The 18,291-nt window shown below is 38.2% G+C and overlaps 1 protein-coding gene across 1 annotated transcript in view; it reads left to right on the top strand.

Annotated features, from left to right (window-relative positions):
* FTCDNL1 (formiminotransferase cyclodeaminase N-terminal like) overlaps positions 1-3,617 on the top strand; it is a 28,788-nt gene extending 25,171 nt beyond the window's left edge. The window contains 2 exon segments of the mRNA XM_055344979.1: positions 1,927-2,119; positions 3,548-3,617. Coding sequence (XP_055200954.1) covers positions 1,927-2,119; positions 3,548-3,617 — 263 coding nt within the window.
* Positions 3,618-18,291: the final 14,674 nt, after the last annotated feature.

Genomic DNA, 18,291 nt, shown 5'->3' with positions numbered 1-18,291 from the left:
TTTTGATTTGCATTTCCCTGATGATTAATGATGTTGTGCATCTTTAAATGTGCCTTTTGGCTATCTGCAAGTCTTCTTTGGAAAAATGTCTATTCAGTTTATTCAGATCTGCCCATTTTTAAATTAGATTGTTATTTGCTATGAGTTGCATGCATTGTTTATTTATTTTGGATATTAGCTCCTTATCAGATTCATGATTTGCAAATATTTTCTCCCATTCAGTACATTACCTTTTCATTCAGTTGATGGGTTCCTTTACTGTGCAGAGCTTTTTAGTATGATGTAGTCCCACTTTATTTTCGCTTTCATTGCTTTTGCTTTTGGTGTCAGATTTAAAAAATCATTGCTAAGACCTACCTCAAGGAACTTACCTATGTTTTCTTTTAGAAGTTCTATGGATTCAAGTCTAACATTCAAGTCTTTTTTTTTTTAAGATTTATTTATTTATATTAGAGAGAGGGAGAGAGAGTACATGCCAGTGGGTTCGGGGGCAGAAGGGGAGAATATTCAAGCAGACTCCCCACTGAGTGCAGAGCCTATCTCGGGGCTCAATCCCATGACACATGAGATCATGACCTGAGCCGAAACCAAGAGTCAAGCAGTCAATCGGCTGAACCACCCAAGTGCCCCACGTTCAAGTCTTTAATCCATTTTGAGTTGCTTTTTGCGTATGGTGCAAAATAGTGCTCTAGTTTCATTCTTTTGCATGTGACTGTCCAGTTGTCCCAGCTCTGTTTGTTAAAGAGACTGTTCTTTCTCCATTGTACGGCTGTTCTTGGTTGCTTTGTCCTAAATTGATGACCATGTATGTGTGGGTTTACTTCTGGGCTCTCTGTTCTGTTCCCTTGATACATGTATCTGTTTTTATGCCAATACTGTACTGTTTTAAATACCATAGCTTTGTAATAGAGTTAGAAAGCAGGGAGCATGATGGCTTTAATTTTGTTCTTCTTTCTCAAGATTTCTGTCAGGGTTTTTGTGGCTTTATACAAATTTTAGGATTGTGTATTTTATTTCTGTGAAAAATTTGGTTGGAATTTTGATAGGGATTGCATTGAATCTGAGGATTGCTTTGGGGAGTATAGACATCTTAGCAATGTTGAGTCTACCAATCAATGAGCGTGGAATATCTTTCTATTTTTGGATATTGTCTTCAATTTCTTTCATTAAACTCTCATATTCAATATACATTTTTACCTCCTTGGTTAAATTTATTCTTAGGTATTTTATTCTTTTTGTTGTAGTTTTAAACAGGATTCTTTTCTTTATTTTTCTTTTTGATGGTTCATTATTAGTATGTAGAAATGCAACAGCTTTTTGTGTATTGATTTTGTATCCCACAATTTTACTGATTTTATTAGTTCTAACAGTTTTCTGATGGAATGTTTAGGATTTTCTATATATAATATCATGTCATCTACAAATAGTGACAACTTCATTTTTTTCCTTTCCAATTAATTTAATTAAAATTTAATAGTACATGTAGCTACAGGTTCCAGTGCAGGTCTGGTCCTTTTAACTATTTCTTTTTCTTAACAAAATGCACAATTTGGTGCTGCTATAAAATTGTTTAAAAATTGAAGGCACTGATTTTATTAATTCTTGTCATGAATTTTCCACATGAAATAGATTTGTGATGGGTTGGAGATTTTATCCTCTTCGTACAAAGACAAGCTTTTACCATGCAACTAACTTCAAGGGAAAATTAATTATACCCAAACTTTGATTTTTAAACATTGTATAAGTTATTTGGTTTAGTGGTGATGATTACACAGTGATGGGCAAATATTTAAGGTACTCTTAAGATTGGTTAAAATGGTAGATTTTGATGTTAAATATATTTTACCACAATAGAAAATTATATGCTCCACTTTTTATTGTTTTTGATTTCAGTTTAATTTTGTTAAAATATCCCACTGCCTGTAGGTCTTGCTGAGAATTTGGTCCTGCATGTTCCTGGCTGTGATGTGTTTCTTCTTGGTGAGGCTGACCTGCCTGAGAAGTACATTCTTGTTCAGAGAAGGAAGCAACTGGACTGGTTTATAAGGAGGGATTTCAGTGCTCTTGAATCTGACCTGGGATCTGCACCTGCCTGAAGATGTGGTTTCACAGGTTCTCAGTATGTTTCTGTTCTGCTTTTGTTTTTAAACTTACTAGAATCCTGAGGTCCCCTTTGTTTGGTCTCTCCCACATAAGCAGAAGGGTTTACAGTTGGGGACTCCTTGAATCAGGTGAGGTTCTTCTCTTGGCTTTTACTCTCACCCATGCTTTTATAAGCTGACTGGAGATAGTCTGGAAGCCCTGGTAGTATATTTGAAGAGAGGCCCCCAGGAGTGATATAATCAGGATCTTTAATGAGCCCTGCAGCATGGTCACTGATGACAGTGGTTGCAACTCCTGACACTGGGGAAGGTGCCTGGAGGCCTGCTGCTGTGTCTACAAGTGTGAGGTTGTATCCGGGGGTGTGATGGGGGCATTTGAGGGGTAGGGGCTTGAGTAGAGGCTATTTGAGCTGGTAGGAAAGTTTTTGAGTACTTAAACATCCAATGTAGTCAAGTGGATGCTTACAGCTTGAGAACAGGCTCTTATGATGTAGAGAGCAAACACCAGAAATGATATTCTCTCTTCCCTTGGATCTCATCAACTTTTGCCTCTCTCTGCTACTCCAGGACTCCCCTGTGCTTAGGATTTGCCTTAGGGAAAGGCAGTGCCCCGCTTCAAAACCCAGCCCTCGTTCCCTGCACTTTTCCATCCTACTGCCATTTATTTGAGTTTTAATCCTTTCGTTCTCAAATATCTTCTGTGAGGGTCACAAATTAGTAACATTTTGGTAGTTAATACCTTCCTAGCAGTTGTTAAAATACTAGATCCCCAGGACCAAGAGGTGGGCAGGCACATTTCCTTGTGGCACAGCTCTGCTGTGGTTGCATATAGGCCTTGTGCAGAATTCTGCTCTCAAATGATACCTATAATCAATTAGGGTAGAACAATGAAAAAAGCAGAGGCTGTGAGGATATGCTCAAATCTTGGCCTGGCTGTGAACTGGGCATTAATCTCGTTAAGCCTCAGTTCCCATATCTATAAAATGGGCATAAGAACTATACTCCCTCATAAGACTGTACGGTTGAAATTATATCTGTGAAGTACTAGATACGATACTAAAGGGCCATTTTTTAAATACACTGTAGAGAGATTTATTAAAGAGTGATTATAAATGTTTTTCAGTATTTAGTTATGGAAGTTAAGGAAGAAACTAATTGCTCTCTGCCAATTTTAACCTCACATATTTTCCCACAATTTGTCTCACAAATGTAGAAGTGTAAGTTTTGTAACTAACTTTCAGAAATCTGTTTCCTGGTTTCTAATTTGAGCTCATTAAAGACTGAAGGAACCTAACTGCAGACTAAGTCATTGCGGTGCCAGGTGACTGGGATTGGTCAGGTGGACAGGAAGTAGAAATGGGGGTTATCAGTGTTGGGGCACAGAAGAACTGGCTTTAGCAGTAGGTTAAGCAGACTCTTGAAAAACTTAATTCTTGTTTTTGTAGTGCAGTGAAGATGAATGGGTCAGTATTTGGGAAGAACTTTAACCTGATAGTAAAAGTTAATCTGAGTTAAATGTTCGTATTACGTCTCTTAGGAACAAATTTGGTTTGTAATTATTTAAACCAAAGTGGATGTTGCTTCCCAGTCTCATGAAAGAATTGCTCACGGTTAAGGTAGTCTGTGTCTCTACTCCATCATTGCCTATTTTACATTGTTTGATTTGAAACGGTCAACCCTTTGGGATTTCTAATTTCTTCTTCATTTTACTCCACACAGAGATCTGTGATTTACATGAATAATTTCATCAACATCTGCAAATCCTAAGTTAAAACTTTAAGATGCCAAAATTGGCACAAAAAATATTTAAAGATGGTATTTTAAAGGTAATGCTTAGTGCTAGGAAAGATGTAGTTAGAGGCACTCATGCTGCTAATGGTAATATAAAAAAAGCCTCCTGGAAGTGAGTCAGTGATATGTATCAACAGTTCTAAAAATGCATATAACTGCCTTGCAGGAATTCCAGTTCTAGTGATAAATCCCTGGGAAATAATAAAAGGTAGATGTACTTATCTACAAGTATGTTTATCAAAGCATTATTTATGATAGCAAATACTGGAAACATTACAAATGTTCAGGGTTTGGGAATGGTTAAATAGACTATTGCATACTCAAGTGAAAGATTGTTATACAAGCAATTAAGTGTGAAGTTTCAGAAGAATTTTTAATGATATGGAAAATATAATACAATATATAGAGAATTATAATTAATGGATTAATGTGACAGATATTTATTAAGTACCTAGTGTGTGCCAGGCATCATCATCAGTGTGCAAAATAGAATTTATATGCCCTCAAAGAATGTATATTTCAGTGGGGAGGGATTGAAGAGACAAACAATAAATAACAAGGTTGATTAATAATGAACTACATAGTGTGATAGAAAAATGATAGGTGGTATAGCCAAAAGAAAAAAAAGATTGAACAGGACAAGGGGCTTCATCATGAGTTCTAGGTTGTAGGTGAGTTGTGATTTTGAATGGGATAATCCAGGGGTGCCTGGATGGCTCAGTGGGTTAAGCATCCCACTCTTGATTTTGGTGCAGGTCATGATCTCAAGGTCATGAGACTGAGCTCTGCATTGGGCTCCCTCAGCGTACAGTCTGCTGGAGATTCTCTCTTTGTCTCCCCACTCCCCCTCTCCCTGCTTGCATGCTGTGCTGTATCTCGAAGAAATAAATAAATCTTCAAAAAAATAAAAATAAATGGAATAATCCAAATTAGGCCTCATTGTAAAGGCAGCATTCGAGTAAAGACATGAAGGGATGAGACTGTTAGCCATGTGGAGATGTGAAGAGTCTCAGGCAGAGGGGATAGCCAGTGTCAAGGCCAAAAGATATAAAGTACTATAAACAGTATGATTTCAGTATTGTAAGACATATGTGCATGTATTTTATTTATCTCGTCTATTTATAAGAAAAACATTTTTAAATTCTTAATACTTCCAAATTACTTTAAAAATTTCTCTAAATCAATCTTATGATTATTTTCTATCATCTCCATAAAAGGTAATTATTAAGGTTTTGCAGTGGTCACTCTTATATAACCTGGGTCTCAGTGTGTTCATTCAGTTTGGGTTAGGTGGGGGATTCAAGATAAGAAGGGAAAACAGCACAGCTTTTTTACCCATGTCCTTTTTTGCTACTGTCTCCTGACAAGTGGTAGAAATCTTAGTTTGTGCAAAAAACTTGTAAAATTATGAATTGCTAAGGTTAGGCAGTCCATTGTTCATCAAGAGACCCCCTCATTTAGGAGTCTCCAAGCAGATGCTAATAGCAGAAAAATAAAAATGTTTCAAGGAGGAACAGTGAATTAAGGAACATAGACAGTTTCTAACATTTCACAAACCAGATTGTAATTCAAATTTAAGAGATATGATCATCCGAAATCTTAGATCACTGTACTTGCATAAATTCTCCCTTAAAAAACACTTCTATCGGAGGAAGTAAATGCTTTATTTTTTTTTACAGTGATATCTTTTGAAATAGAATGTATAACACTTTTGTCATTAGAACAGATGATATTCACCTAGCTCTTCAGTGAATTTAGTTCCCAACAATGGCAATTTCCCTCCTGATTTTTAAATTTAGTGACTATATGATTTTTCTAACTTTTCTTTTTAGTTACATCAGTGTTTCTCAGCATATTTTTTCACTCTTCCCATCAAAACAGAAAAGCCTCAACACATTGTAGTTGTGTTTATCTTTTTTCTTAAAAGAATTAAATAGAACTGGTCAGGGCTCTCAACTGAATATTTACAGCTAACTGTGCTGCATAGTACCTGATAGGAGACATAACCTGTAAGGGAACAGGTTTCTGCTGTGAAGGGCCCTGAGAATATTATACACAGAAGAGGAAAAAAAAGTGAGGTCAGAAATGATTAACGGCCTTAGTTAGTGCCAAACACACAAAATCTTTTAAGCCAAATTCCCTTTAAAAGTTTGTAGTTGGCCGCCTTGTAGGGAACATAAATAAGGGCAAAGCAATAATAGTTGATACTTTTAGGTCTATAAATAAATACTTTATACATATATATTTAAAAACCCTAAACATTTGTGAGATCATTTAAACACTCCTGGATGATATGTTGTATGACTGGCCTGCATATATGCATCATTGTTTAAAAATATAAGGACAGTTCTCTGAGCTGTAGTTTCATGTGGTGCCTTAGGCATCGTAGATGGAGGGAACTGGTATGTATTGGAATCAGGAACTTCCATCTGGTTATTTAAATGGATTACTGAGAGCTGCTCCTGCTTACTTGGCTCTCTACAAATAAGAAGTGTGGCATCAGGCACTTTTCTTGATGTTGAATGGCCCAATTTACCCCGCACCAAAAATTTTACCTAGCCTTTGAGAAATAATTTCTAATTTTAGAATGAGTCTTGTTTTAAAGAACCTGTTTTCATAATTTTCTGTGTTTGCTTGTAAATCTAGTTGGGGGATCCCTGGGTGGCGCAGCGGTGTGGCGCCTGTCTTTGGCCCGGGGCGCGATCCTGGAGACCCGGGATCGAATCCCGCATCGGGCTCCCGGTGCATGGAGCCTGCTTCTCCCTCTGCCTGTGTCTCTGCCTCTCTCTCTCTCTCTGTGACTATCATAAGTAAATAAAAAAAAAATTAAAAAAAATATATATTAAAAAAAAAGTAAATCTAGTTGGGATGAGGGAAGATCAGAGTCTCAATGTGTAATTAAGTATGTAACCTGTGATTGAAATGCCAAGGACTAGGGTCTTGTCTCTGCCTAAACTGGTGAAGGGGGCTGTTCTGCTGTGGAATACCTGGGAGCAGGCAAGTCACCTGAGGCTCCCCTCACCTGGGCTGGCTTCATTCCCTGATGATGCTAATGTGTACCTACCTCTGTAACTTCCCTTCTGGGTGATTGTTACTCTGAGAGATTCCAAAATGAGAAATTGAGGCTTCTAATTCCTCACACAGTGGGAAAGCACCTTAGCTATTTTGCAGGAAGACAGCTGAGCAGAAGCAGCATCCTCAAGACTTGACGGTGAATTCAGACTCACGGGGAGCCACTCCCAGTCCAGTGCCATACAATTCTCTCTTAGCTTTATTTTCTGTGGATCCAGCCACATGCATAAGAGTCCTGCATTCTTCTTGCCATGGGAGCATCAGACTTAGCAATTATGTTTGAGTTTTATGGCTTTAGTCATCAAATGTCCTGTTTCGACTGCGGTTTCCCTTTAGTACAAGTTCTCAAAAATGTAAAGTACCGATATATAACATTGACTAATTGCTTTTGGTGTGATAACTGTTTATGTTTTTGAACCTAAGTTCTGAGTCTGTTTGTTACTGTGTTAGTTACTCTGAAACAAAGACCACATTTAGGCTAGGTTTTATCTTATTTTAACTTTCTTTGTGTTTTTATACCCAGCAACCTGCATGGTTCCTGGCACCCAGCAGGATTTCAGTAAAAACATATTTAGTGAGGGAGTTACATATCGGTCCATAAGAGTTTCTCTCTTTATTCAAACTTTAATGCAATCCACAAATTTGAAGTTCACTCTTCAAATATAAAAATGTAAAATATCCTGAAACACCATCTCAACTCTTCCCTCACACATGTTTTGATACTACCCACCAAAGAGTAGCTTAATATAATAAATAGAACTTCTAAAGACATCTGTAAGCAACTTCTGACCCCTTAAAATGAAAATCTTTCTGTAGAGGAAAATATATAGAATTTTTCACCTTTAATTGATTGAAGATGATGGTGCCTGGAACTATTTTTGAAAATAATTTTGATCTAAAGGAGGAAAAAAAATACATGTGTTTCTTCTGAGCACTGCTTTTTCATTTTTCTAATGGGCTCTTCACTATTGTTTTGTCTGAATGCAGTTTTTTATTTGTGTTATTCCAGACGTGGTCCTACCACAAGCATCTTTAAACCAGACATTAATAGCATAGTTCACAGTCATTACTGCCAGTGCTCAAACACAAATATTGCATTTGTGTTTGCAAAAGCTACACATCAGATGTTAATTAAGTGCATTTGGTTTTTTTTCTGCTTAAACAATCTGGCATAAAGAGTTTACATCTATATCAGTTCACCATAAGGTCTCTACAATATCTGAATCACCAGCCATACAGTATATGATAAATACAGTGTTTCCACACAAGAAAATAACAGAATTGTCAGGAAAACATCAGGCCTGTTATATTTCCCTGTGAAATAATAGCAACTGAATCTCAGTTTCTTTTTCTTTTTGATAAAAAAAAAGTATTTAGGAGTAAACACCAATATTTAGAATGATAAATTTTTCATTAAAGAACACATGGAAAGTGAAATCATACCAAAGATTTTTTTCCTTGTTTTTAGCTTGCTTCAGGGCGTTTTGACAGTTGCGTTGGAATAAAATTGGAATTTCAGCTTTGCAGTGAGGAGATTCATGCTGCCGCCAGAGCAGCCGAGTGCCAATCTGCAGGAGGCAGGAGCGGAGCGAAACCACAAACTGAGAAACAAACTTTCACATCAGGTTTCTAATTTTAGAGCAAAAAAATTGAATTACTTTAATTGTGACATTTAACTAGAAATACGATTTGCTGGGATTAATTATCTCCCTTATTTAAAAATTCTCACTAAATTTAAATTAGCATAAAAAATCAGATTCAGCATTTGAATAAGGTCAATGGGACTGCTGAATTTAAATGCAGAATTTGATTCTTTAGAATTGGATCACATTATTGGAGCTGGACTTGGGAAGGATTAAATGGAGGAAATTGGAAAAGCATGCATTTGGGTAGAAAGCAGGGTTTCCCCCCCCCTTCCCCTTTCTCTCTCTTTTTTCAAGGGAGAAATGGGTTGTGGCCTCATAACCCCACAGGGAGGAAACTACTACCTGATTAGTTCAGGAACTTCTCAGATTCATTGAATGTGTCTGTATTCACTGCTTGAATAAGGTAAAAAAAAAAAGCACTAAAATCAAATGAATTATTGTATAACTAAAGTTTAACAGAATGTAAAATACATATACAACAGGGCATATACAAAAATAATCATTCTGTATTAAGTGGTTACCTCTTATTTTAGTTAAAAGAATGTAAAAGTTACTTCTGATGTTTAGTTTTATTTTTCTCTGAAACAGTTAACTTTAGAGTATGCTTTTGAAGGAATCTTTAAAATAGGGTTTTATTTTAATTAAGTAAATCAGTATTGAGACAAGTGTATTCTTTATGGAGCTCCTGCACTCTAGGTTTAACATCTAAACTTTTTTTATCTTTAATAATTTATCATAGGCAATGAATTCATTTTTTTAACAAGAATGATTAACTTTGCAAATTCTACTAAAAAAGGGATAGTTATTGGAGTGCCTGGGTGGCTTAGTTGGTTAAGCATCGCTGACTCTTGATTTCTGCTCAGCTCATGATCTTAGGGTTGTGAGATTGAGTCCCGTGCTGGGTCTGAAGGCTGCTTAAGATTCTCTCTCTCCTGTGCCCTCTGTGCCTCACCCCTACTCTCTTTCTTAAAAAAAAAAAAAAAGGATAGTTATTAGGCATGTGATGATAAAAGGCCCTTTAGAATTTGGTGGGTAGGAAATAAAAATTAAAAAAAAAAAGGGGGATCCCTGGGTGGCGCAGCGGTTTGGCGCCTGCCTTTGGCCCAGGGCGCGATCCTGGAGACCCGGGATCGAATCCCACATCGGGCTCCCTGTGCATGGAGCCTGCTTCTCCCTCTGCCTGTGTCTCTGCCTCTCTCTCTGTCTCTGTGACTATCATAAATAAATAAAAATTAAAAAAAAAAGAATTTGGTGGGTAGGAGATATAGGAAAAATCCCATGGCTACAGGGATGGAATGGTCCGTGCCACCGTAGTGTGGGGAGGAAGAGCCCTGGGTCTCTATGAAGGAATTTCTGTTGAACGTGACTTGCATCCCTGGAGTACCTGGGTGGCTCAGTCAGTTAAGCATCTGATTTAACTCAGGTCATGTTCTCAGGGCCCTGGGGTGGAGCCTGATGGCCCTGCATTGGGCTCTACACTCAGTGGGGAGTCTGCTTATCCCTTTCCCTCTCCCTCTGCCCTTTTCCCCACTCATTCTCTGTCTCTCTCAAATAAAAAAATATTTTTTAAAAATTTTAAAAAAAGTGATTTGCTTTCCCAATGGGATAAACTACATGTAAATATCTGAATGTTGATTGGCAGATCAAAGTTCTGGATAGCAAAGCACAATAGGCACAATATGTATTTTGAATAGTTGTTCTTACTATAACCCAGTACATATATGCTCCTTAGCAAAATCTGAGTGTGATCCAACTATTTGTTGGGAAGATGGTAAAAATGAGGCCACTTCTTGAGTCAGAATAGGATATATATATATATATATCAGCTTTGAGGAAATAGGACTATTTGTAACATTACCTGTTGAGGGGCAGAGGAGAGAGAAACCATGCTTGGATATTTTGTTAATGAATGACATTAGCATTGACAAAAAAATTTCCAATTGTACTCTGTGAAATGTTAAAACCGATATAATTCTCAAAGATATTTAGAGTAAGTGATTGGTATATGAAATTATGAGAGAGAGATGTATTGACTGTTAGGAAATTTAATTTTTATGAAATCAGCATTATGGAGAAATGTAATCTGATTCATTCCTGCAGAATTCCCAGTAGGAGGAGGCCCAGCTTCGGGAGTTGAAATGTTTCATTATGTACATGTGTGGGAAAAAGATGAATGTGGTTTCCGTGTGCTGATTTTCCGTAAAACGTCTATTAGTATGAAAGTACACAGGCTAGGCAGCAAAACCCCCAAACCACGGCTGTCTGGGAGAAAGTGAACTCAGCAGGATATCTCTGATGGAGACTGACATCATGAGTAATAAGTTTGAAAGTAGCAAGAGAAAGCAATGACAGTAAAATAATGTTGAAGTAGTAGCTAAGGAATTGTCATATGCTGAAGATGAGGTCAGCCTTTTATCCCCCATCAATCTCTAGTTAACTTGGCTTTTGGAAATGTAAGGTTCCCCCAAAATAAAGAAATTGCAAACCTAAGCTTTTTATACCAATGCTAATTTAACCAAGTTGTCCATCTTATAATGTAAACTATAATTAGAGCAGGGCTATTTATGTAACATGAGCTACACCATCCCTGAGGCAGGGAAAAGCGGGACATTTGCCCCTAGGCTCTAGAGTAACAGGGCTCTAGAGTGGCAATGACAGTCCCAGTCCCTTGGGAAGCTGGAAATGGAAGAGGTGCCTCCAACAGGTTATACCAGAGGAGGTGCACATAATACTCCAAAAGTCTGCCAAATCCACATTGTCACGAGACACAAGTGTCTTTGCCCTTCCCAATTCTAAGGCCATATGGCACTTTTAAAGCAACCTTCTTCTCTAGGCAAGACTGTTGTTGAGATTAATTTGAATCAGATGTTAATCAAACTCTGATGACAGGTGTGTATTGGAGGAAGAAGAGATGGGTACATAGTGTGATTTACTCCTGTCACCTTCACCCTGAGGCTTTGGCACTGAATTTCAACCCCTGTGGAAATAGCCTTGGAAATGAATCAAAGGCCAAAGGCTTTTGCTGCTATTGATATTTATTTATCATGAAAGTGTACTTTCATTTTTCTGTTGATATTTTGGAAGGTCTAGGCTCTTCTTATGATTTAGGCATGGGAGCCAACCCATATGTGATGAGTTGCAGTGTTACCATAGACTCTCAAGACTTGGCTTTGGAAAAAGAGATCTCTAGTGCCATTCAGGGCTCAAATGCCAATGGATTGAAGGGCATCCAAACAATGAGTTTTCCGCATGAAGGGAAGGGTTTTGGAGACCAAGAAGCTATGGAAACCTCAGAAGACTCACTGCATGACTTAGAAGTGACTTTGGGATCATTTTTCTTATGTATCTCCTAATTACATAGAAGCTCAAGTTAAAAAGTTGATGAATGATCAAGAAATTGGTAATATGGGAAAAACATTAATTGGATTTACTTCCCAAGAATGCAAGAACTGTGCCAAATGTGCTGTAAAAGAAAGTACTGTGGAATTCTGGAAGGTGTGGGAAGGGAGGTATTTTCATGTGATCCAGTCTGAGACTTCCCTGAAATTTTAAGGAAAATATCAATCACGACACAGTTTTCTTTTGGCCAATAAAGATGAAAGGAAGATCCGGAGAGCTTGGTTGTAGCTGTGAGGTGGAAAATTCTCTGTTCAACAAAAACAGGTATTTATAGACTGTAATCACCCTATGATATTTCTAGTTGTTGTTAAGACTTCATGAGAACCTACTCTGTATCAAGTTTATGCCCTGTTCTACATTAGAAGCTTTCCTGAATTGGCTGGCTAAAATAGCCATGGTTCCTGAACTACTTTTAATTATTGTGAACAAATCTAAAAATGGATTCAGTTCATTTGATTTTCCTGAATTCTTTATTCCTGAGTTCTGTATTCAACTCTCATTTTTTGAGTAATCATTTTTAAAAATGTACACTTTAAGAGATCAAGTACTAAGTGACTAAAGTGTAGGGAGAATTAGAAAATAAAATTTCTTTTTCAAAGCATGATTGTCCTTTTCTGCCTTCCCACTTTCAGGATGACCTATTGTTCATTTTAGAGGTAACTCCAAAAGCCATACTTGTCTAATTTTTAAATGTTTATATGGGAAATGGAATGGTGGTATTGGGCTTGGCTTCAAGGAATTGTGTTTATCTTTTTTGGAATTTAAATGGAAAATCTGAAGGTTTAGGGAATGTATTGCTTTTGAGCAAAGAGAAGGGTATCAGTGTAAGAATTTTACTTGAAAGAAATAAAAATATGTAGCCTCTTTGTGAACTAAGAGAAGCCACTTGTTGATTCTGGCAATTTTTTGCAAACACTTAGTATTTATATTGCTTTAGTACAAGGTGCTTTCTCTCCATAAGGCTCAAAGAAATGAATTTTTTCCATAGATTTTGTTTAACAAGAAAGATTATCTTCTCTAGTAAGAACATACAATGTGAATTTATTTTAATGAGTAAAAAAATAAGAGGTTGAACTCAGTCTTTTATAGGATTTAGTCACCTCTCCTTATATATATATTTTTAACTTACCTTTGACTCTGGAATCTGATTGCATTAATTTTGTTTCAGAATTGTGATTCTGTGGGTGTTTTTCACTGTCAATATAAATGCAACAAAGATAAATGATGGACCAGGTATGGTTTTCAGTCATAAAGAAGTTTTGTTGTGGTGGTGAAGAGAGCAAATGCTGTCCATTTAGACCTCCTGGGCCAATTTCTTAGTCTGTAAGAGCTGAGAAGCAGAAACGCTTCATTCTTCTCTCATTTTGGTAGAGGCCACATAACCTAGTAGGATGAGCACTGGTCAATGGATTAGAGGACGTGTGTTCTGGTCCTTGCTCTCATCTTCCATGTAGCTGTAGTTCCATTACCTATGAAGTAGGGAAAATAGTTCCACCTTGATGGAAGGCTGTATTCTAGGGGAATAAAATGAAGTACTTGGTAGACTGTAATGCAAAAATGAAATTATTATTCATACTCTTTGCAGATCTCTTGTGGAGCTTTGGTTCAGCTTTGGGCACCGATACTAAACCGATAAGGGAGGGTAAAAGCAGCTCATGCCACTGAGTCATTCGGGGTTGTAGGAGTTGACTGATTTACCAGTTATGTGCATTAGCCTCTTCAGGTTCCTATCACTGTATTCCAGACCACTGGCTTCGAGTAAGGCCTACGTAAAACCAAACACCCATTGAGCGGGTGCAGAGTTTCAGTTTTTGAAGTTGAAAAAAATTCTGGAGATGTATGGTGGTGATGGTTGTACAACAGTGTGAATACTAAGTGCCATTGAACTGTGAAAATGGTTAAAAATGGTTAAAATGGTAAATTTTACATTATGTATATTTTACCACAGTTAATTACTAAAAAGTATATATTAAGTTCACAAAAGTTAAAAAAGTGTGAATAAGATAATTTTACTAAGCCTATACTTTCTAAATAAAATGCTGGCAAATTTCTAATATCTGTTGAAGTATACAAACATGAGACCTGCTTTTCCCTTTTAATCTATTATGATGGACTCTGGCACTGCATGTGAGGTTTAGTTAATGGTTCAAAATAGAGTTAATTAAATTTGACCTTTGATTCAACTGTCTATTTAAAAACAATAATTTACCATTTTTTGTTAAATAAATAATTTTCAAAACCAGCACAATCACATATCTTACCTCCGTTCATATTCTAATTCCCCTTTTCTTCCTACAATGTTTCTCTCTTCCCCCTTTCCCTTGCCCCACCATGGTTCTTTAGAAAATCTGAAACAGCTCTAAGTTCCTGAAGGTTTATCCTATGGACAGATGCAGTATATATCCCTAGTTCTTTCTATGCAGAAGTAGCTGGGATGGATCTATCACAACTAGGATTATCAAATTGGGTTGAGAAAATCTGACAAAATGAGCTAAGAAATACCCTGACTCATATTAACCTTTTCTCTTATTGGCCTCTTAAAAACAAATAGACAGTTTGTGGGAATGTTTCTGCAGTACTTCTCTTTTCATTGGACCACAAAGTGGACATTGTATGGACTGTGGCTTCCTAGTTCATCTAATCCCCGGCTCCTGCCACAGGACTTTGTCCATGACTTGTGCTAATTGCAAATAGAACAAAATCAATGTGGACAAATAGATTTTACAGTTTATCAACTCTTCAGTGTTTTTGTTCTATCCTACTTTAAACTTCAACTTTTAGTCTCTTAGAAGAAAGACAAAGAAAGCAAAATGCTGGATTGTGAGGGTGATAAGGACCCTTGATGTCATTGTTGTGGAGTGAGTTGTCATTTGTTGGGCTTGATTCAACAGTAAGTTAAACTACTTCATGATAAGGGACGGAGGATAGGCTAGATAAAATATAGCTGCAAAATAAAACAAAATGGCGGGGGGTGATATTTTCATTCCTCAACATAATGAAAAGCCTTGCTCTGTAATTGGTTTGTACTGTCTTGGAAGTGGCGTCCATGGCCCACAAAGGACCACTCTATGAGAGATCTGCAAGGAATTTATCATTCCCTCTGGCTGAGCCAAAGCAGGCTTGATATACAATTTTGTTTAGTATAAATATTCTCATGTTACTGTTTATTCTGTGGGGATATGAGGATCTCACTGACAGGGTACGTGCTCCACTGCCTTGCTTTTAAAAGGCATTTATTTGACTGTTGTTTGTACTTGCCCAGAAACTTCAGAGAACAGCCCAGGAACTTGTTTGATAAGCATCCAGACCATGCTCCCGGAGTATGTCGTGCTCGGGGGTTAGAAAAGCTTATTGTTTTAAGCAGGCCTGCATATGGCTTTGTAGGGGCCCATTTTTCATAGGTAAGAACAATTAGGACAGAATTAGACTACTTCTCCAAGGCCTAAGAAGAAGGTTCACCAGGCTCTCTCCTGGTGAGTGTGGCTCAGTTGGACTCAGTGCCGCGTTGGAGGACCCTGCCACTTCTTTTGTCCCCGTTCGCAGTTCTCTGTGGCAAATTAATTTGTTGTAAATTAAGATGTGAGTCAGAGACCTAAACATGGAATAAATTTCTCTAAGTGTGCAGTGTGGGCGCCGTCCAGCTATTGTCTGTCAGCCACACGCCCACCCTTCCACACGCTGCTCTGTACCACTGGGACTCTGCAAATCCTAGTTGTTCTTTGCCAGCTGCTCTCCTGTTAGGCTCTGCCAACGTAGGGCCTGGATGGGAGGCTGCAGAGTGGCAGGGACAGGGGCCTGCTCTTTCCTACCTGCTTCCAGTCTCCGGCAGCCCCACCACAGCAGTGGCTCTTGAGCTGACAGGAGTTCCTAGTTCCACGTTCCAGCTTTTGTTCCTGACACTTTCAGAGCTGACCTCATCCTGTTCCTCAGAAGCCCCAGCAGCTCCCGAGGGCTGTCCTCAAGCTTCTAGGCTCTGAGAACCCCCGCCTCCTCCTCCCTTTGCACCCTAGGGCTTCCAGGCATGCTGTTTCCTGCCCTGGGATCTCTGGGGTACCATCGTCTGTCTTTCCTCCTTTGCTTCGCCAACAGCTTTTGGTTGACCAATTCTTTATTTTCTCTCTTTTGCAATACTTAATGGGGTTTCTGTTTCCCTGACTGGATCTTGTCAGAAATAAGTCTGTCAGCAGACTGAATTGGAGGAAGGGAAAATAAGACAGAAAATATTCAGGTTGAGAGTATAGTTTTATTAGAAACAGCCCATTGATGATTACTTGCCTTCTCTTCTCATTAGCATTTTATTCTCATAATTTCATTGTTTTGTTTATTGCCAAACCTTAAGTTCCCTTTGACAGTCTTGCTGTTCTTTCGGCTAAGAGGGAGTCTGAATGCTGACCTGGAGTAAAGGTGGGAAATATTATGATAAACAATTGGGTGGAGTTTCCCAATGAATGCCTTTCCTGTAGTAGCTGGTTCTACAATTAAAAATGTAGACTAACGTAATTTTTAAAATGAAATTATTTTCAACTAGAATAGTTATGTATCTTTCTTTGTGTATCCATCTTCCCCTGCCAGGTAGATGATGCTTTTTAGCCAATGGTAGGCTTCCAGCCAAACCCCTTTCCCAAACCCCATGTCATATCCAATTAGCTTTTTCTTAGGAAACCCCATATGTAGCCATTAGCTGTTTCCTATCTTCTTAGGTACCTGTATCTTCATGAAGACCAACTTCTTTGGAGAAAAGTAATCATTGTTACTAATGTAGCCTAGTAATGACCTACTGTTATAAAACTATATTGTTTCTAGTGAGTATAAAGAATTTTTGGTAATTGGTAAATATTACTCTCTGTCCTGAACTTTTGTTTCATAGTTCATCTTCTTTGACCATATCCACACCAATATTTCACAAGGATAAAAGGAAGGTAAAATTGAAACATATGGGAACAGACATCTTAAGTAAACTCTTTAAGCCTCATTAATTGTGGCTACCTTCTATTTAATTCCTAGTAAGTGTCAGGTACTCGTACGTGATTTTCACAACTCTCTGGAATAGGTGATGTAAAGTAATAAAATTCCCCACGTTCTTTTTAGCCTACTGGGTCAACCAGGAGCCTCTTCCCACCATATTTTATACCCTATAGATCTGTGCCATTGTTCTAACCCTGAACACAGTATCCTTGGACCCACTCCTCAGAACTCTAGGCCTCTCCCTCTAGGCCTGGTCAGCTTTTGTCTTTAGTTTCTTGTGACCCAGTTATATTTGCACATTCAGTTGTTTGCTTGATCCTCCCATTCTGTGGTGCCTCTATAGGATAGTCCACCTCAGAGTCCTACATTTCCCCAGACCTTAGACCTCCTTCCAATACTTCTACACTCTTTTCTGACTTACAGTTTCATCCAGATCTGTGTTTTACACAACAAGAATATAATGAATTATTGCCCATTTATTTCTTCCTGTATCTGGAGGAGCCATCAGCATTTAGTTTCATAGCTTCCTCTCCTGGACTATCATTGCCTCCTCTGCAGGACCGATCCTGTGCTACCGGGCACACCCCTGCCTCATCAAGAGAGGAAGCGGAGGATGAAGCCCCATATCCCCAGGTTTCTTCCCACAGAATTTCCCAGATGGAGGCATAAAACTTGTTCCAATTAATTAGGAAATTCCTGAAATCACTCCTACTGTCCTGAAAGAGCCAAGTCAGCCACACTAAAGTGGTCCCCATCAGTGTTTAAGTCAGGGAGGAAAATTGCCACCAGATGGTGCCAAAACTGCAGCTAGGACCAGGTGGGTTTGGATTGTGCAGCCAGTACCCCAGAAACTGACTGCCTGACTGTATAGAGTCACTTGCATTATTTCTTTTACTTTGAATTCATATCCCCACATTTTTTACAGTCATGTTCTTTGAACATGACACATTGAACTGTGGCATCTCTCATTTGTCTTGTTGGCTAGACTGTACAGTCTGTTAGGCTTCCTTCACAGTATTTATTGAGCACCTACTATGTTTTAGTGGTGCAGATTTACCATGATGCTGATGACACATAAGCTACAGGTACCCTGACTTGCATGAAGCCCTTGTAAGGCCTGGGATAGGCCCTGGCAAAAAGCTCATAAGATTGTATAATTTTGTAAAACTGGCAAAGGTATGAGATTTTTTTTTTTAATGTATGAGATTTTAGCCACAGTTTGTTGAAATGACTGTCTCTTCCCAGTTCTACTTCTCCATTAAACTTTCTCCCATGACAGGTGGTAGTAGAGGGACTAGGGTCAGCTTCATGGGCTT

Source organism: Nyctereutes procyonoides, unplaced genomic scaffold (genome assembly GCF_905146905.1).
Source record: "Nyctereutes procyonoides isolate TBG_1078 unplaced genomic scaffold, NYPRO_anot_genome, whole genome shotgun sequence".
NCBI lineage: Eukaryota > Metazoa > Chordata > Mammalia > Carnivora > Canidae > Nyctereutes > Nyctereutes procyonoides.
The sequence above is the reverse complement of the archived record's forward strand: the minus strand, read 5'-3'. Positions and strand labels throughout refer to the sequence as shown.